Below are 21,455 nucleotides of genomic sequence, written 5' to 3'. Positions count from 1 at the left end.
TAAAGTCTAACAATGGTAAACAGAAAGGTGAAGAGACAGCAGATAAATACTTATATTCTGTAACTGGTTATTATCTGAAACTGATGCATCAATAAATAGCACTATAACTATATTAACCAAAATTATGAAAGTAACTACTAGAATAATGATTTTAAAACATGACTTCAGAGGAGTGAGACAGAAATAGAAAGAGGTGGAGTTGCAGGCAGTTTTTTTCACCTCAGTTCCCCTGTACCAAGAGCCATGTGCAGGTTTTTTATAAAAGTAAAGCTTATACACAAAAAAAGATCCAGTGCCTCAATGGGCCATTTTATCTAAAGAAAAAACCTGCTAATGCAAGCTGACTAAATCCTATGCCTGGGACTATAAACTACAGTATCTATATCACTAAAAGACTCTTTTTAGTGAGCGAAATATAAGCCTTAAAAATACATATCCTTAAATCATATTTCATATATTTTAAGTCAGAACTTTGCCACCCATTCATGGAATAAAAAGTTTTAGCACTGGAAATTACAAGTAAATATCTACTCTTGTATCTGAATTTTTGTATCCCTCCCCATAGAAAATAGAAAATTATTAAATAAAATTATAATGATGGCTTGCATCTGATATAGCAGATAAAAGAGAAGTTTTATGAAAATGGACTCCTTATATTCCACTAAAAGGTATATTTAATGACCTCTATCAACTATCCTTTGACATCATGTTGGGCTTAGGAGAGAGGAAAAGTCCTGAATGAGATCATAAAGTAGAAGAAATAAAATATTTTGCAAAATTTCTACTTTGTCCTATACTGTTTTTCTTCATGAATTTTAGGTGATTAAAAGATGTTTTTCAAAGAATCTGAGCATTCCCTATCTACTTCAAACTGCTTATTATATCCCAAACTCAATTCATTTATTACTTTCTTTCTTCACTAATTATTCTGTCTGTATTTCTTTGTTAGAAAGTAGTCCCATCAGCAGGGTGTGGTGGCTCATGCCCATAATCCTAGCACTCTGGGAGGCCAAGGCAGGAGGATCGCTTGAGCTCAGGAGTTTGAGACCACTCTGGGCAACATGGTGAAACCCTGTTTCTACCAAAAATACAAAAATTAGCCAGTCGTGGTGGCATGCACCTGTGGTTCCAGCTACTCGGAACGCTGAGGCGGGAGGATTGCTTGAACCCAGGAGATCAAGGCTGCAGTGAGCCAAGATCAGGCCACTGCACTTCAGCCTGGGTGACAAAGTGAGGCCCTGACTCAAAAGAAAAAAAAAAAGTAGACCCATCTATCCAGGCACTAAAATCTCAAACCTTGGAGTCACCATCAATTCCTTTCTACTGTAACCATTCATATCCAAACAATACTAAGTGCTGTCAATTTTATTTCCAAGATACTGCTCAAATACATCCCTTTCATCTCCCATCTACAATAAGTAATGACCTCTTATTGGTCTTTCTACCTCCAATCTAATTCCCCTCACATTCACCCTCCACACTACTGCAAAAGTGCTGTGTACTAGTTCTGACCATGCCATAAGCCTGCATAACATGCTTCTATGGCTCATTAGAACCTACAGGGGAAAGAAATCTAACCAATGTATCCTGGTATTCAAGACCCATCAGGTTCGTTTCTTCTCCTAAGTATAGAACCTCAATCCTCAACGCTCTCTGGTACACTATATGCTTCATGAACTTACTTGTCGCTTACTTTATTTCTACTACCTAACACGATGCCTAACCTTAGCAGGCATTCAGTAAATATTTGTCAAATAAATATAATGTTCTGATGATAGCCAACAATTTATAGTTTCCCATACAGTCTTGTCTACCCTAACCATATGATCCATATCCTCCATCTCATATGCAGAATGGACTCTATTTTAATTTTTATTTTTATTTTAAGTTCCGGGGCACATGTGCAGGATGTGCAGGTTTATTACACAGGTAAACATGTGCTATGGTGGTTTGCTGCACCTATCAATCCATCACCTAGGTATTAAGCCCGGCATGCATTAGCTATTTTTCCTAATGCTCTCCCTCCCCTCACCCCACCCTCCAACAGGCCCCATTGTGTGTTGCCTCCCTCCTTGTGTCCATGTGTTCTCATTGTTCAGCCCCCACTTATAAGTGAGAACATGTGGTGTTTGGTTTTCTGTTCCTGCATTAGTTTGCTGAGGATAATGGCTTCCAGCTCCATCCGTGTCCCTGCAAAGGACATAATCTTGTTCCTTTTTATGGCTGCATAGTATTCCATTATTTTTTAACCTTCAAACACAGTTTAGGTATTATCTCTTCTGGGCAGAATATTATTTACAAATCATTTATATTTATGATACATTTAGATATCATTTCTTTCACAGTTTCCCCCCACTTCCTTCTCCCTATCACTTCCATGAGAAAATTAATCAGTTCTTCCTCCACACTACTTCCTACTTCAGGATCTCTATTACTGCAGTTTGAAGTTTAGGTTCATAAATCTGTTTCTCTTTTAAACTCCTTGAGAGTAGTCACTGGTCTTTCACTTCTGTAAAATAAAGGCTCAATAAATGTTTTAGTATCACTGAACAAATGGCACTTCCTGTTTTCCTTCATCTTTGTGCGTAGTGTCCTAGTTCCCAGGGACTACAGTATCCTGTATTGCTGTCTTGGCAGTGCAGTATACAGGAAAGAGTCCAAACTGGGTTCAAATACTGACTCTATCACCTAACCAGCTGATATATTTTAAGCAATTTAGTTACTCTCTAAGATCCTCAGCTTCCTGTGGATCTCTATAGATCCTGTTTCCTCACTCGTATAATGTAGATCATAACATGTACTTCATTAAGTTTTGGAAGAGTTAAATGAGAAAACGTTTTTGAAAGCATCTAGCAGCATGCTCAGTGAGTTTTACTTCCCTTATGGAGATTGAAAAGTAAGAGGAAGTTTAAAAGAGAGAAAGAGAATGTATGTGTGGCTGTGGTGCATGCATGCATGCGTGTGAGTGTTGGAGGGTTTGATTAATTTATTTTTGCACAGGGAAAGAATGAGGTGATTGCCTAACAGACAACTCAACTAAGATTACTTTTTCCATTTCAACAATTATGTTTTCGCGACTGTCAGAGAAATCATTATATTTGACAAAAAAGAAATTTCAAATTTTGTGACCAACTATTTCAATGAATCATATAGAGTGATGTAACTTTGTGTATGCATGAAGAAAATACACTAATAAAATGAGTATTTGACAAAACAAACTGCTGGTCAACTCCAATGTGAATAGCACAATAGAAATTATAAAACATTTATTGCAATTCAACTAAAACTGCCAATATTGCTTACTCTCATTCAAAAATAAATCTGTTCTAGGGCTTATAACTAATTGTGCATTGTGACCCTGAGAATTATCTATGACATTACAGGTCTTGAATTCCTAGCAATAACCTTGTGACTGATATAATTTATCACCTGAATTTGTAGTAAATTCCTTTTTTCCTAGGTTCTTATTCTTATAGAATGCTAGCAACATTTTATATTCCATAATTAAAATATTATTTGCTTTTAGGTTATTCTATATAGGAATTTTACAGCCTCCCAATTATGCTTGTTTGTAATCCTCCTATCAATTAAATGTTGTTTTGCAAGGGAGAGTTAACACGTTATATAATAGTCTTTAATTTCCTCAGATAACAGAAGGGCTCAGGAAATAAACAGGCATACATCTTTCCCTACCGAAAAAAAAAGGGAGATATCCACTCAAAAATATACTTTAGCCAAATGATGTATGAATCAAATATCCTTAAGGATAGTTAAATTAACATTAAAAGTTGTGGTGGTAGTCACTGAATGCAGTAAATGTTGTATGATTTAATGAAAAAGATAAAAACAATCCCTAAAAGGGAGAACGTATAATACAAAATCATATAGAATGTCAACTATTTGACAATAGTCATGTGGATCTACAGGACCCACTCTAGCTAACAAAGGCAAGGCAGAGAAAAAGACAAGAATCCTAAGTTTCTCATGTAGAAAAGAGTCAAATGCTACTGCATTTTTTACTTTTTCAATTTAATACTTAGGTAAGGCTCAATTATGTTTTTAGATACCTTTTCAAGGTCATAGAACCTAAAATAATCCCTATGAAAGAAAAAAGTGAATAAAACATGGAAGGTCAGGCACAGTGGCTCACGCCTGTAATCTCAGCACTTTGGCAGTTGCGGCAGGAGGATCACTTAAGGCCAGGAGTGCAAGACCAGTCTGGGCAACATAGTGCCATCTCTTCTGCACATAATTTTTTTAAAAAAGTAACCAGATGTGGTAGGCATGCCTATAGTCCCAGGTATTTAATACTTGGGAGACTGTGGTGGGAGGATCACTTGAGCCCAGGAGTTCGAGGCCACAGGGAGCCGTGATCACACCACTGCATCCCTGCCTGGGCAACAGAGACCTTGTCTCAAAACAAAACAAAACAAAAAAACCCACAGAAACCACATGGCAAAAGATTGAAAACCAAGGTGGAAAAAAATCACAAAAAGAACATAAAACTATAGTACAAAGAGTGTCATCAAATATGTCCATAACATAAAATATAAATGACTTAAATGTGCCTATTAAAAATAATGTCTCATATAAAGTTACAATACAAAAAAATGGCCTAGAAGGATTTTTTTAAAGCAAAGAGAAAAACGAATTGCTCGCACATGCATGTGTGCACATGCACAAGGACAAAGGTGGCAATAAAATAAACCTTTCAAAAGAGAGCTCACCCATATTCTTCCTCAGTCAGATTCCCACCAGTTCCCATCAAAATGGTAAGTATAAAAATAGGGGAAAACCTACATCAGCACTGGAAACTAAAAGAATAAACCCACTTTGAAAAACTGCTGCTATCGTGCAGAGAGGCTATATTGAAGAAAAGGCCAACTCCTAACTCATCTCATGCACAAATATTGTTACTGCAAGTTAGTGAGATTCAGCAGATTCCCAGTGGGATTCTAAATAGGAGGAAAGGCCAGAGGGCAGGTAGGCCATGAGGTATGGAGCTTAAAACTCACAGGGTCTATCTGGATCCAACAGGAGACACTAATAAGCACTTCTGACGTTGGAAGCCATATGAAACAAGGGTTCTGTGGCAATGCTCATGCCTAAATTTCAAAGGATTTGGGAAGCACTGCCATGCTGCCTCTTGAAAAAGACAGCCAACCTAAGAAATACTGGGGGCACTGCCTGGAATTCCTGGATAGCACTCCAATCAGAAAAAAGAAACTTCAACCCCAGAACACTATCTCCTCACTAGAGCTGCCTTCGAATGATGCTGCTTCCCTCCCCTCTACCTGGAGGCCGCAGGAGAGCTCTGAAAGTAAACCTACAGAAAACTGAAACTTTTCTGTTCTCCTCTATTGTCACACTGAAAGATTAAGACAAACACACACCAACCCAGCCAGAAGGCCTCTCATTCCCCAAAATGGGCATGCCCATGCTGCATTTATTCCTCACTCTATTTAACAAACAGATGCTGGGGAGAAAGTGAGAAACAAGATGCCATGGTCCCTGCCACCATGAAGCTTACGTCTTAGTGAAGCAAAAGACCTTATGAACAAGTGCAGTAAGGATCACATAGAAGCAGAGTGGGGAAGATCTTATACAACAGAGGGATGTACTGTAGCTTGTGGGGCATGAGAAAGCCTTCCTGGAGGAAGTAACATTTAAACTAAGAATAAAGGCTAAGACTGTTGCCCAGATTAAGAATAAGGAAAGAAGTATTCCAGACAGGGGAAAAGATGAGCAGTAGCCCTGAGGTAAGAGTGTAGCTTATTGAAGATTGGGAAAGAAGAGCAGTGTGGTGGAGGTGTCAGTGAGGAGCAGGGGAGGAAATGATAAGGCTGACAGGTGCAAACCTTAGAAGCCAGTATAAGAATTTGGAACTTCATCCCAAAAAGAAAGGGAAGTAAGTGAAGGAGAACATAATCAAATCTGCAAACTAAAAAGAGAAACATGACTAAAAGGTGGAAAATGGATGGGAGCGGTGTAAGAACAAAGGTGGTGAGACACTTTAGGAAGCGATTGCAGAAATCTAGGCAAAGAAATGACACAGGACATGAGATCAATAAAAAAAATTTAAGAGGACTTCAATTCTGGCTCAAGTAACTGGGCAAATAGCAGTACCATTTATTAAGCTAGGTAACAAGGTGGGGAGGCTTAAGTTCAGGCAAAAAATGTTCAGCTTGTGATGTGTTTATGGTATCTAAGACACAGCCATTTAAATGGAGATAATATAGAGGCAAATGAATACACGGAATTCTGCTTTTACTTTTTACTTTTCTCATTTAGTACACGTTCTTAGACAATCTTATTTATTCCATGGCTTTAGTTCTGTCTGTATATTGAAGTTTCTTTTTTCTGATTGGAATGCCATCCAGGATTTCCAGGCAATGCCCCCAGTATTTCTCAGGTTGGCTGTCTTTTTCAAGAGGCAGCATGGCAGTGCTTCCCAAATCCTTTAAAATCTAGAAGATCACCACACTACTCTTCTTTCGCAATCTTCAATGAGCTACACTCTTACCTCAGGGCTGCTGCTCATCTTTTCCTCTTTCTGCTCAGGAATGAGAACTGGGCTGAGCGGTAGATGTGGACAGTTGATTATATACAGACAGAACTGAAGCCATGGAATAAATAAGATTGTCTAAGAAAGTGTACTAAATGAGAAAAGTAAATGTCAGAGCCCTGAGGAACTTCAACATTCAGAAGTGAGTTGAAGGAGAAAGAACTAGCAAAGAAGATCAAGAAGGAGCAGAGGCCAAAAAAAGGAGAGGTCAAGGAAAGTGTTGTCCCAGAATGATGATGATGATGATGATGACGATGACAATGACAACGCTAGTTAACTTACTGGGAATTAACTCTGTGAATTACTGTGCTAAGTAATTCACATATATCCTCCCATTTAATGATTACAATAACCTATGTGGTAGATACAATATTATCTCCATTCTATAAGTGACAAAACTGAGGCACAGATAACTAATTTGCCTAAAATCATGTATCTAACAATAACAGAAACCAAGAGAAAAGACAATTTCTAGAAGGAATGGGTGGTCAGTGTATCAAATGCTCTGAAGTCAGGAAGACAGGGACCAAATTGAGCTCACTGGGCTCAATGATATGAACACCATTAGTGGCTTCAACCAAAACTGTTTCAGTGGAATAGTATAGATGATTCTTCTCTTTTCCTTAGACTTTATATCCAATCAGCAAGGTCTCAGTTCTGCCACCACCACTGTGGTCTGAACCATTATCAATTCCTATCTGAACCACTGAAGTAGGCCTAAATGGTTTATCGCCTCCACTCTTGGCCCCTACAATCCGTTCAACACAAAGCAGCTGGAGTCATTATTTTAAAATGCAGATCAGATCTTGCCACTGCCTACCTAAAATCCTCTAATGGCTTCCATCACACAGAACACTATCTAAACTCCTCATAATGATCTAAAAGCCCCATATAATCTGGTCTTCTTCTTTGCCCTAAACTCTAACCATGCTCTCTCTTGCTCCTACCACAAAATAGTCTACTTACTCTTTCTACAACATGCCATGCTGGTTCCAAACTGAGAACGAAAGACCCTGAGAATGAGGTCCTGTGTTTCTCTGGTCCATACTGTAACCTCAGATTAGATAAGTTAGTGCCTGACATGTAACAGGGCTCAATACATATTTTTGGATGGATGGCAGATAAACAGAGACAGCAAGGATGTAAGCAACTCGTAAAATAGATTGATCGTTGGGTGGGGGCAGGTTTGAGCAGGCTTTTTGTTTTTTAAGATGAGAGATATTTAAACATGTTTAAATAAGGGATATTAGGAAATTACCCAAGAGCTTGGAAAAACTTTAAGACATCAAAAAAGCCACAGAAGCTGGCTGTGGAAACCAAGAGAAAAGACCTGTAATCCCAGCACTTTGGGGGTCCGAGGTGGGCAGATCACCTGAGGTCAGGAGTTCAAGACCACCCTGCCCAACATGGAGAAACCCCATTTCTTCTAAAAATACAAAGATTACCCAGACATGGTGGCAGGCGCCTGTAATCCCAGCTACTCAGGAGGCTGAGGTAGGAGAATCACTTGAACCTGGGAGGCAAAGATTGCAGTGAGCCGAGATCGTGCCACTGCACTCCAGCCTGGGTGACAAGAGTGAGACTCCATCACAAAAAGAAAAAAAAAAGAAAGCCACAGAATACAGGAAAAAAGATAATTAGCTAGCTACCTTAGGAAAAAATTAAAGCTGTAAAAGAAAGTTGTGTTACAAAGTTGTGATACATCTCTGCCAATGTTTCTTCTGTAATTTGAGGGGTTTGGGTAAAATCAGTAGTTTCCGATCACTATCAAAAACTTTATTTCCCCTCATGAACTCCCTTGTTTATTTCATACTGAAAAGGAGTTCTGATTAGCAATTATATATGTCTGATTTTAAAATATTCATTACTTAACAGATGCAACTTACTTGAAAAAGTCAAAGCTCAGGAAGATTAAGTGATTCATCTAAGGTCATATCAATATTTTTCAAAAGAGGAGGGCATTGTCCAAATATGAAGAAACTAGTCCGAACACACAAAGGAAATCAAGGGAATCAATTCCAAACCACAGACCAAAAGTAAAAAACTGAAATATTTTAGAAGGATAACAAATAAGGCATACATTTCCCCCCAGTTAGGAAAAAGAAAAGCAATAGTGAATCCCAGAGAATTTTTAAAAGACCTGTAGAACAAAATCATGGAAAATTACATTGTGTCATGGCTTTGAGCAACTGGTGTCGTACAGTAGAACCCATTTGAGCATCACACTAGGGCCATTCTCTTTTGAATGTCATAGAAATATTTAAATATCTTAAAAAGTTAAATGGGAAAAGGCATAATTAAAAGAAAAGACTACATAGGAGTCAAAGTAGTGTAATGATTACAAACACAGACTCTGGAGCCAGACTGCCAGATTAAATCACAGTCATACAAATTACTGAACACTCTTGCCTCAGTCCTTAATCTTAATATATGATTTATCATGATGATATTGTACTTCCTTGATAAAACTCTAATAAATAAATAAATATTTAGAATAGTGCCTGACACATAGCACATATCTGTAAGTAGTTGGTATTATTATCACTATTATCATCACTATTATTATTATTTTTAAATATATAGATAATGAAGCTTGAAAGTAATAGGAGAAAATACAGATTTGACTCCATAGGAAAACGCAAGAATCCTAATGGATAAATGTCCAAGGAGCATAAATAAATCAAAAAGTAGAAAAACATATGGATAATAAATGCCAAGTTTTAGAAAGATGAGTTATATACACCAATATAGATAACATAAACATAATTTTGTGGGGGATAAAGAAAACATGGTATACATACATCATGGAATACTACATAGCTATAAAAAATGTGATCATGGCCTTTGAAGCAACATGAATGGAACTGGAGACCATAATCCTAAACAAATTAATGCAGGAAAATAAAACCAGATGCCACATGTTCTAAGTGGGAGCTAAACATCTAGTACACATGGATATAAAGGAAGGAACAATCAACACTGGGGCCTATTTGAGGGTGGAAGAGGGGTGAGGACTGAAAAATTACCTATACCATACTGATTACCTGGGTGACAAAATTATCTGTACACCAAACTCCCATGACATGCACTTTACCCATGTAACAAACCTGCACATGTATCCCTTGAACCTAAAATACAATTTTAAAAGATAAAAAATGCAGGTCACAGAGGATACACAGCAGATGATAACTTTTATTTATTTATTTATTTTTAGATAGAATCTCACTCTGTCACCCAGGCTGGAGTGCAATGGCACAATCTTGGCTCACTGCAACCTCTGCCTCCCGGTTCAAGCAATTCTCCTGCCTCAGTCTCCCGAGTAGCTGGGACTACAGGCATGTGCCACCATGCCGGCTAACTTTTGTATTTTTAGTAGAGACAGGGTTTTGCCTTGTTAGCCAGGCTAGCCTCGAACTCCTGACCTCAGGTGATCCGCCCACCTCGGCCTCCCAAAGTGCTGGGATTACAGGCATGAGCCACCACGCCTGGCCGATAACATTTATATAATGTTCTAACATACACAAAACTGAACAATATGATATAGAGACATACATCTATCAAAAAACTATAAAGAAAGCAAGGTTTATCAGTTATTTGTGTTCAATGATAATCACAAAATATAGGACTATGGGTACTTCTGAGTACAGGAAATGTGTGTCTCACAGGCATCTTTCACATTTCATTCCTGAAGCTGGATGAGGGTACCCAGATTTTTTTTAAATATTCTTTATACCTTATATAGACACTATATATTCTTTTTTGTGTATAAAATATTCTCTCATAAAAAGGACAAATCTTATAAGTGAATTTTACAGGCAAGAGAAGATACTTTTTAAAATCATCAAATTAGCCAAGTTTTTTTCTTTAAAACTCACAGTGAAGTTTTTTTTAACAATAAGACCAGATTAACCAACCTTAAGAGTTAAATATATTTAATAGGGTAATCAGAGGCAAATTCCAATGGTAATATATCCTGCTAAATGAGGACTTTTCTCATCTGAAATCTACTGTCAAGCATAAATAAGCAATTCCCAGCTGTACATTTAGAAAGACATAATTTCTAGTCCTTAATACCGTTACTTCAGATGGGATATTTAACACGATGCTTCTGATACATTGTAATCTATTCTTTAAATACTAAATCTTTAAAAGGGTTATGTAACTTTGCCAATAGCTCAAATTACTGGGCACACTAGGCTACGAAGTTCAAACATAAGATCTTAGATGCAGTGTAACATTTATAGTGAATCGCACAAGATAGTCAAACTTGAACAAAATATTTTTAAAAAAGACATAATTTTGCATACTGTATTAACTATATTTTTCCATTAAAAATTACGGAAAGTTGGAGACTTTAAAATAATCCTTAAATTACAGAATCTTTTTTTTTTTTTTTTTTGCGGGGCGGGGACGGGGTCTCGCTCTCTTGCCAGGCTGGAGTGCCGTGGCATGATCTTGGCTCACTGGAACCTCCGCCTCCCGGGTTCAAGTGATTCTCCTGCCTCAGCCTCCTGAGTAGCTGGGACTTGAGGCGCACACCACCACGCCCAGATAATTTTGGTATTTTTAGTAGAGATGGGGTTTCACCATGCTGGTCGGGATGGTCTCAATCTCTTGACCTCGTGATCCGCCCGACTCGGCCTCCCAAAGTGCTGAGATTACAGGCAAGAGCCACCATGCCCAGCCTACAGAATCTTAAAGCAACACCAGGTATTACCCAGTCCAATTCATTCATTTTGCAGATATGAAAACTGAGGCACAAGAAGCTTAAACGACTCAGGCAAAAACAGGACTAGAAAAACCTAGTTTTCCAATTCACTGTCTAATGTTCTTTTCATAATACTACACTGACTCCCATGCAACACAAACACATACACAAGGATGCAAATATGTAAATGAGCCTGTAATTTTTCAAGTGGCTCTGCACGCAGGTAAACATGCTCTGCCCTCAACCCTCCTCTTCCTGGCCCCCTAAGGCGATCTGACTAGAAGGCATATTCACACCCCACAAAATCAGAAACAAGGGGGACTACAGTGCACTTTTTCTCTCAATTACTGTGAGACCAGAGTTGCAAAACAACTTGTGGCTTTTCACCCATTTCCCTATCTAATCTGGACTGTTACAGGAAGATATGACCTTATCTTTCCTTAGCTACACACCACTAATCTAACATAAAATAAGTATTCATCTATAATAGGCCCTATAGTTCTCTCTCAACCCCAACCAAACTCAGGTTCTCTGACAATCAAACACAATAAAAACAAAAGAAATGTACTGGGCGTGGAGGCTCATGCCTATAATCCCAGCACTTTGAGAGGCCAAGGTGGGAGGACTGCTTAAGCCCAGGAGTTCAAGACCTACCTGGGCAACATAGGGAGACCCTATCTCTACATAAATTTTTTTTAAAAAATTAGCCATGCATGATGACACAAGCCTGTAGTCCTAGCTACTCAGGAGGCTGAGATGGGAGGATCACTTGAGCCCAGGAGGTCAAGGCTACAGTGTGCAGTGTGCTATGATCCTACCATGGCACTCCAGCCTGGGCAGCAATGGGAGACCCTGTCTCCAAAAAAAAAAAAAAAAGAGAGAGAGAAATGAAAGAACAAACATAAAATTTAGGGCTATCTAATTTATACAAAGACTGTCCTGAGTTGTTTTTCGGTTTTTGGTTTTGCTTTTTTTTTTTTTTTTTTTGAGAAAGGGTCTCACTCTGTCACCCAGAACGGAGTACAGTGGTGCAATCATAGCTCACTGTAGCCTCAAACTCCTGGGCTCAAGCGATTCTCCCACCTCAGCCTCCAGAGGAGGTGGGACCACAGGTGCATGCCAGCACATCTTGCTAATTTCTTTTTTTAATTTTTAGTAGAGGCTAGGTCTTCCTATGTTGCTCAGGCTGGTCTCGACCTCCTGGCCTCAAGTGATCCTCCTTCCTTGCCTCCCAAAGTGGTGGGATTACAGGCATGAACTACTGTGCCTTGCCTGAATTTTTTTTTTTAATAGATTCTACCATGTGGCACAGGTTTATTTTCAATAATGCCTTAAGTCTTACATATGTACTGAAAGATGTTTTTGTCTTTAAATAAAATAAGTGACCCAAGAAACCATAAGGATTTGTTATGTAATTTATAGTAACAGAAGACATGTCACGGCTATAACAGACCTGTAGGTGTATACTCACATGCAAATCAACTAAATTTCACTTTAAAATAGCACTGTAGTCCCAACAACAATGCTCATATACCTAAAAACATAATTTTTAAAAAGTATTTATTTATTGTATCTGACTTCTAATCCATGAGACTATTTAAAAGTCCAGTCTTAGTATAAAGTACATTGTCTGGCATAACATACATAAATTTTATTGTAAGAGGATTCTGAGAAGGTGTTTCCCCATCATTCCGAAATTTCCGCTATGGCTCAAATTTTCAAATATTAGTTTTCCCCCATACCCCACATTCTAAAGTAAGAGGACAATGAGCTACTCAAAGTTGAGACCAGAACTTCCTGAGAGTATCCATAAAGCAAGAAATCAAGTGTCCATAGACTCTATAAGTCGTAATTTCCACATGTATACTTTCCAAATATATGAGAATTTTTTTTATATTTACAAGAACTTATTTCAAAGTTTTATAGTAGCTTTTGCTGTTACGTATTTTCTCAGTCAACAGATACTAAAAACATAATTACTACTACATGAAAGGGTCTCCATTATTTTTAAAGAGTTGGAAATTACTCAATACTATATACCGTATGTAAATGTGTCACTTTAGACAAGTGTTATGAATACTATTTTTATAAACCTAGAATCAGGATATACCATTCGCCTGGGAACTAGACCCTAAGAAAACACTTCCTGGTTTTTTGGGGATTTTTGTTTGTTTTCTGAGATAGGGTCTCACTCTATTGCCCAGTCTGGAGTGCAGTGGCATGATCTTGGCTCACTGCAACCTCTGCTTCCCGGGCTCAAGCGATCCTCTCACCTCAGCCTCCTGAGTAGCCAGGACTACAGGCATGCAACACAATGCCCAGCTAATTTTTGTAGTTTTTGTAGAGATGGGTCTCACTATGCCACCCAGGCTGGACTCAAGTGATCCACCCGCCTCAGCCTCCCAAAGTGCTGGGATTACGGGTATGAGCCACCAAACCCAGCCGAAAACACCTCCTATACCAGCATTCTTTCTCTGTTTCACCTATATTCATCTCCACATTTTATAAACCTCTTTAATCGTGTAAATAAAGCCCTCTCATAAAATAAATTCCCTCAACTTTCCTTTAGGAAACCAAGTATCAATAAATAGCCCTGAGGTTTCCACATCAGCACAGCTGGGTAACCCAATCACAGCAATACCCAGTAACAACGCTGCTCCAGGCTACCACGGCCAAGTGTCAGAGATCAGGGTATAGTGACCGGAGTGGCCAACTCAAGTAAGTGTACAGGAACCTTGCAGTCAACACTTGAAGAGATCAGGCAAGCAAGGAATTCTGTAAAAATGAGGGAAGTATGTGATTTATCATTATTTTTCATTTTACATTAGGAAGTTATCAATAATTATTTTATGGATAAGAACCTGACCATGGCCACAAAAAGTGACCATAAAGGACCCCAAAAAAGTATAAAGAGTACTCTATCTGGTGGAAATCATATCTTCTTCACATTCTGTCCAGTCTTGGGGAAGAAGAGTGAGGAACGAGGAGGAGTGTGAGACACAATGTGTGTTCAAATTGGTGATGATGAAGACATTTAGGAGTCAGTCCTTTATCTGAAGAAAGATAAGAAGCCACTGAGGGAGGGTTAAGCAGGAAAGAGGGGAAATGATTTTGTAGTTTAGAAAGGTCATTCTGGATGCAGTATCCTTTGTCCAACACTTCCCATGTATTATCTCTCAAGTTAGTAAATGTGATGTCCCCTCAACAAGGAAAGCTCGTGAACAGAATGCCATATACCGACTCGGCATCTTTTAAAGTCAGATCAAATTCCCTCTTCTCTATGATGCTTTTCCTGTACCCTTCCTTGTACTCCAGCTAACAAATGCTCTCTTCTTCTCTTTATTTTTAACTCTCCTTACTCATACATGTTTTATTTCCAGCCTTGATCTCTCCCTCCAAGTTCCAGTTTCACACTTCGGATTCTACTACACATCTCCACAGGAATATCCTACCAGCACCTCAAAAGCAAGAGATCTAGAACAAAACTTATTTTTACCTCCACCCACAAACCTGCTGAGATCACGTTCTCTCCATCACCCAGGCTTAACATCTTATGTCACCTTTTATTCATCCCTTTCTTTCCCAATATCCAATTGCTTATTTCTGTCCAATGTACTTTAGCAACACTTCTACTGCGGTGCCGCTATTCTCGTTAGGTCTTCATTCCTTAAGAGAAACTCTCAAAACACTTCTTTATTGGTCCTATGACTTATTTCCCAATTTAATTAATTCTCTAAACTATTAGATTATATAACCTATCATTCACCTCTGATTATGACATTTCAAGGATCAAAAATGTCAGTCTCATAACTTACTAACCCAATCCAAGTCCCCTAACAGCATTAAAAGCCTTCCACTTAATTTTCCATATTTGTACTTTATTGTCCCACTATTCCACTTTATACACGCTCATTTTCTTCTACACCTGTCCTCTCTATCTGATCTGGTAAATTCTGGGTGCTCAACAAAAGCTGATTTCCTTCTGTATGAGTTGCTGTCCTCTCCTTCCCCCTGCCATCTCAGTTACAGGAAAGCGTCCTATCATTTGTATATTCCCTCTTCATACAGGACATTAGAGTGTTCATGGAAAAGCATGTAAAATCTAGGAAACAGACAAGTATTAAGAAAGAAAAGCAGAGTGATTGAACTCCAATTTCAAAAGAAGACAGCAGCAAGCAGGATACCATAAAAGCGTCAGAGTATCTGAAAAAGTCAGAATTGTTATACCTGGAACAATGGATGCTGAGAGCCTATCAGAATTCTTCTAGCTGAGTGCAGTGGCTCATGCCTGTAATCCTAGCACTTTGGGAGGCCGAGGCTGGCAGATCACTGGAGGTCAGGAGTTTAAGACCAGCCTGGCCAACATGGTGAAACCCCATCTCTACAAAAAAATACTACAATTAGCTGGGCATGGTGGCAGGTGCCTGTAGGCCCAGCTACTCAGAAGGCTGGAGTGGGAGAATCACCTGATTCTAGGGAGTTCAAGGCTGCAGTGAGCCATGAGTGTGCCACTGCACTCCAGTCTGGGTGACAGAGTGAGATCCTATCTCAAAAAAACAAAAAATTCTAGGTGATTCACTGACATATGGAATTTATAGTTTAGTGAAGTTGAATATATATGGACTTAACTACAACACATGACAATATAGTAAAACTTGTACTCCAACCATGGTCCAAAACACCTTAGAAGCACAAGGAAATTACAAATTCTGTGGTATGAGGAAAATGTCACAAACTACCATCTGACAGAGGCCTTAAAGACTTCAACCTGTTGTGATAGAGAAGAGGTCCAGGCAGTAGGAACAGCCTAAAGGAAAGGTAGAGACAGAAAATGTTAGATAAGTGTGAGAAATAGGAAAACAACTGATAAATTCTCAGTCCCTAAGCTATTACTGTTTCAAATATCTCTACCACTTATAGTTTTAATGAACTTATCCTAAAGAGCCACTGGAGGTCAGCATTTTATTCAGTGAATTCCTGAAAATATGCAGATGATTATTTGCAGAGTGAATTAGTTGTTATCAGAGAAAATGTTCACAATTCATTTTAAGGACTATAACCTCATAACATAAAATGGAAAAATGCAAAATCAAACCATCTACATGGCTGTACTACGTACATCAGATACTCTAGAATTAGAAGAGACTTTAGGGAAAATCTAGGTCAACCATGTGACCTAAACTGTGTCTATCAGGTTCTACCTCCCAGGAATTTAGGATCAAGGCTCAATAATATAGTCCCTCCTTATGAAGGGACACATAAATACTCAGGAGCTGCTGAGCAGCCACATCTAACCATGAAGAGAAAAAAAAAAAAAAAAAAAACACCAGCAAAGAAAAAACAGTGAAGCAAACTAGAGACAGGGAATGTTCTAGATTTTTCCAGTCCCTTATCTCAGGCCCTAAATGATGTCTGCCTGCATTTGACTTCCAATGGTTTTCCAACAAATTCCTTTCTTCCTTTTTGCTAAAACTAGTTCATTTCTGTTACTTGCAATAGAAGCTTAAATGAGGCAATAACCAAAATCTTTCATAAAGTCGATTGTTTGATGTGTTTGTTTGATCTTTTCTATACTTTCCTTTTTTGTACTTCCCTTAAAGCCATAAACATGACTTCAGCATACTATACAGACAAATATATGAACAGGGATGAGGGACTGTGCTGAACAATTTTTTTTTTTTTTTTTGAGACAGAGTTTTGCTTTTGTCGCCCAGGCTGGAGTGCAGTGGCATGATCTTGGCTCACTGCAACATCCGCTTCCCTGGTTCAAGTTATTTTCCTGCCTCAGCCTCCTGAGTAGTTGGGATTACAGGTGCCCGCCACCATGCCCGGCTAATTTTTGTATTTTTCATAGAGACAGGGTTTCACTGTGTTGGCCAGGCTGGTCTCAAACTCCTGACCTCAGGTGATCTGCCTGCCTCGGCCTCCTAAAGTGCTGGGATTACAGGCGTGAGCCACCACCCCCAGCCTGTGCTGAGCATTTTAAAAGGAAAACCCATCATGGGCAGGAAAGAGAAAATACAGAATATTCAAAGTAAATCCTTGAGATACAGCCAATAAGAAATGCTAACTAACAACTGGCAAATTAAATAGCTGATTACCCTTCCCTCCAAATCCAGTTTAATTCTGCTAAATCAGATAGGTAGATCCAATTCAATCTTCTCTGAGGTAAGATCAAAAGGTGATAACCCATTATAGGCTATTTCATCTGGAATGCTCACAGATAACTAGCCTTCCCAACCACAGGAATGTTTGGATGCTCTCTGGCGGTATCCCTAACCCAGACCTAAATAACAAAACTGAATATCAAACTGTCTTAAGGCCTGGGCTTAACTATCCCCAAAAAGCAGTTAGGCATTTATCCTATGACATAATCAGCACTTTCTGGTATTAGATGAGGAAGAAAAAGTGATAGAAGCTTAACATGGAATCTGCCCAGGTATGTATGTATCTTTGTGCATGTTCCAGGTATTAACACAATCCTGAGACAGATCCGGACTCTCCGAAGCTGGACCACACCCATCACATCTGGCTATGGTAGGCCAGTTTGACATGTATAGCAAGTCACAGGCTGACAATCAGAAGTTTGAACCACATGTAGTAGGTGGCTCTGAAGAGTTACATAAACAAAAACAACATTATAGGATCTTGGAGTTAGAAGAGACATGGAAACTGTCCAACTTAATAATTTTACCGAGAAGCTAAACATGGGAATCAAATTCATCAACCAAATCCATAACTATGATAAATTAATTATACAGGTGCAGATAAATTAGAGGGATTGTGACCAGATTATGACAGAACCAAAAATGCAGTGGTGTGATCACGGCTTACCACAGCCTTGATCTCCCTGGCCCAAGCAATCCTCCCACTTTGGCTTCCCAAGTAGCTGAGACCACAGGAGTGAGCCACTATGCCCAGCTAATTTTTTTTTAATTTTTGTAGAGACAGGGTATCCCTATGTTGCCCAGGCCGGTCTCGAACTCCTGGGTTCAAGCAATCCTCCCACACTGGCCTCCCAAAGTGTTGGATTACAGGCATGAGCCACCACACGTGGCCTTAAAAGCTATTTTTAATTATTAAATGGCATATGTATTAGAAAAACTGATGAACCTTACCGTTGGGATAGTCTTTGGATATTCTTTTGAGTTGAGCAAAATAGTAAGGATTTCTGACTTAATGGATTAACATCTTAGTTAAAATATTAGAACAAGCACTTTTAAAAACAAAAAGCAATGTGTTGATTCAAAACCTAAATTACATTGTATGCTGCAACCTTGCCATACAAGCAGTTTAAGCACTGTGACAAAATTCTAGATGGCAAAGAGCTACTTATCTTAATATAAAAATTTCCAGATATTCATATAGGGCCCTAATAAAAGTCATCAGAAATTAGACTGATATATCAGCTGGGACCGGAATTAAAAGAATATATGTTTAAATGGTCCAAATATAAACTTGATGTTCAAAATTACTGGCAAGGGGCCAGTACAGTGGATTCTGGTCTTCGAAGTCCGTTTCACCACAAGTATTAGGTAAGTCAACACATCACTGAGGAAAAAGAAAGCATACATATGTTTCCTGGCAATAAAATCCACTCTTCACTATCCAGCACAGTATTTTTTAGAAATCCATTGAAAAACGTGAAATTAGAACCTGTTGTATTTCCCAAGAAGTGCTATTAAAGTTACTTCCAAAATATGAATCTATAAAAAGCAGGGTTTTTTTGAAAAACAATACTATGCAGAAACAAACATGAAACTGATATCACTGCTCAAGTTACTATTTACAAATTGCAAATTGAATAAAGTTAAATATTGTAAATATCTGCCATTAATCTGTACTGACAATTTTATAAGTTATATGAACTCTTAAGTTTTTTTATAGACAAAATTGTTTTTGAAAATCGATCTTGCCACCAGCGCTGCAAATGAAAATATGAAGAGATAAACCAGAGAGTACTGAATATAATCTATGCTTCATAGAGTCATGTTTCAACTAATTTATTTGTCCTAGTTTGTCATATCTTATTTGACAATTTAGTCTATTGGTAGAAAAAACAAGAGCAAACTAAAATCTCCTAAGTAATCTCAGCTCTAAGGAATTATAATTTATATTCTTCCATTCCAGATAAAATTAAGAAGCAAGAAGCTTTGACGACTACTCATCACAAATGTAAAAGTCCATGCAATTTCACATTTACCTTTATCCCTACCTTTGTACTTTAAAATAACTGCTTTTTAAAATAATAATCTGATATTAAATTCCCCCCAACAGTTTCCACATGATTCAAGAAGATTATCTTATAAAGTCTTACTGTAACGACTTCAGAACTGCCACTTCCGATAGCTATTAGCCCTAAACCAAATAAGGCAGTAACAGCACTTTTCATTCATATAGTTTGACTCGAAATAGCCCAGTGTAAAACTTCAAAAATAGACTTGGATGCCTTTTTCTGCTTAAAAACAAAGCAAAACTGATACCTGGCAAACTCGGGGTTCTGTTCGATTTTGGCCTGTGAAATGCCAGCCGGGCCCGCGGGAGTCTGGCCCAGCAGCGGGGCAGCAGCGCAGGGAGGGCGGGCGGCGGGTGCGCTCCCGGGTGCGCCCCTCCCTGCCGCCTGCCCGCCGCCCCGCGCCCCCGTCCTCTCCGAGGCGCGCGGCGAAAAGCGCAGGCCTGGCGGGCCGGTTCCCACGCCTCGGGCCCGTTATCTGAGCGGCAACCCCGGCAGGGTCGACGCACAGAGCAGAGGGCTCCGGGATGGACCCCTCCCCTGCCTCCCGCGGGCTGCCCCGCCAGATCCCTCTCTCCGGGGCCCGCGCGGGGCTAGAGGCTCCCGCGGGTTCAGGTTCGCTCCCGGGACAGGATAAGGTGTCAGTGAGGCTGCCAGACGCCTCCCGTCGGCGGGTGGGGGGAAACCAGCCCTGACCTCCTTCCGTTCGGCCCCTCACCGCTGGCGCGGGGCGCAACCCTTCTGCTCCCCTTCTCGGCTGAGGCAGGGGCTGTCCCCGCAGGCGGCCGAGGGGGCGCAGCAGGCGCAGAATGGAATCCCGGCTCGGGGTCACACCCTAACGTGGCAGGGTCGGGGTGGGAGGGGTGAGGCGAGGAGGAGAGGGGAGGGGAGGGGAGCCCGAACTTACCGGACTGCGCACTTCCCAGAGCCGCGGCCAGGCAGAGGCAGAGGCAGAGGGAGAGGCAGAGCGAGAGGGGGCGCGGGAGGGTCCGCCGCGGGCTCATGGAAAGGCCAGGCAGCAGCCGCCGGTGTCCGAACCTCGCTCCCTCCCTCCCCGGCTCCGGGCGACGGACGGGGCGGCGGGAGGCATGACGGGAAATTCCTGGGCACGGGCAGCCGAGTCCAAATATGAGCATAGGAGACGAGCGAGGGAGGACCACGGAGCGCGCCGGCCGCGGACGGGGCCCGCTGCCCGGGGCTCGGCGGCCGCCAACTCCCTCCTCCTCTGCCCTGTCCTCTTCCTCCTCCTCCTCCTCTGCACCGTCCTCCTCCTCCTCCTTCTCTGCCCTGCCCTCCTCCTCCTCTCCTCCCCCTCGTCCTCCTCTGCCCCAGGGCTGCCGGCCGCCTTCTGCCTGGGGCCATCCCTTTCCAACTCGGGACCCCAGAACACAGCCAAGCGCCCACCTGGCGTGTTCCACCTGAGACCGCTGAAGGAGTGGGAAACGGACAAACCAACACGAAGAGACCGGACAGCGAGCCAGGGACCTGTGGGAAGACGTGTCAGGGGTTGAGAGCGTTGGTGGTGAGGGGATAAAAAGTTGTGGGAGAGTGAGGCAGGAGCAGGGCTGCCAGTTAGTTACTTGGCCATCCTATACATACAGAACAAGCACTCACTGTAATACGGAGAACCAGCCGCCTGAGTTCCAGGTGAGCGGGCCCTCTCTAGCAGAGGAGGGTGAGTGTGTGTGTGTTCTTGGCCAAAATTGCGAAGGTGCTCGTCCCAAACTTATATTTGAACACCATATATGGAGCCCAGGCAGGCTGGCTGAACAATAGTTTTTCACAACAAAATGCTTAAGTTTACACCGGTCTTTCTCTCCACCTCCAATCTCTATTCATGTCCACCCCCCAACCTCCTCCACACACTTGTTTTGTATTTACCGTAGCTTGTCTAAAATGAAATGGTGTAATTCATTCAGAAGGTGCCACCTCTGATGAACAAAATGTCA

At 40.5% G+C, this 21,455-nt stretch overlaps 1 protein-coding gene across 3 annotated transcripts in view; it reads right to left on the bottom strand.

Annotated features, from left to right (window-relative positions):
* Nucleotides 1–20,799, bottom strand: part of MSRB3 (methionine sulfoxide reductase B3) — a 184,551-nt gene extending 163,752 nt beyond the window's left edge. Inside the window, exon 1 of one of the 3 annotated variants that reach the window (XM_031000968.3) lies at nt 20,414–20,799. In XM_031000968.3, the coding sequence (XP_030856828.2) occupies nt 20,414–20,642 (229 nt within the window). In that variant the 5' untranslated portion in view covers nt 20,643–20,799. Of the gene's footprint in view, nt 1–19,756; nt 19,880–20,413 lie in introns of those variants that run through there. The other 2 variants (XM_055358470.2, XM_055358469.2) reach the window with 2 other exon arrangements.
* Between the last annotated feature and the right edge of the window lie 656 nt (nt 20,800–21,455).

The sequence above is a fragment of the Gorilla gorilla genome, chromosome 10, assembly GCF_029281585.2.
Source record: "Gorilla gorilla gorilla isolate KB3781 chromosome 10, NHGRI_mGorGor1-v2.1_pri, whole genome shotgun sequence".
Taxonomy (NCBI): domain Eukaryota; kingdom Metazoa; phylum Chordata; class Mammalia; order Primates; family Hominidae; genus Gorilla; species Gorilla gorilla.
This window is presented reverse-complemented; position numbering and strand designations above follow the sequence as displayed.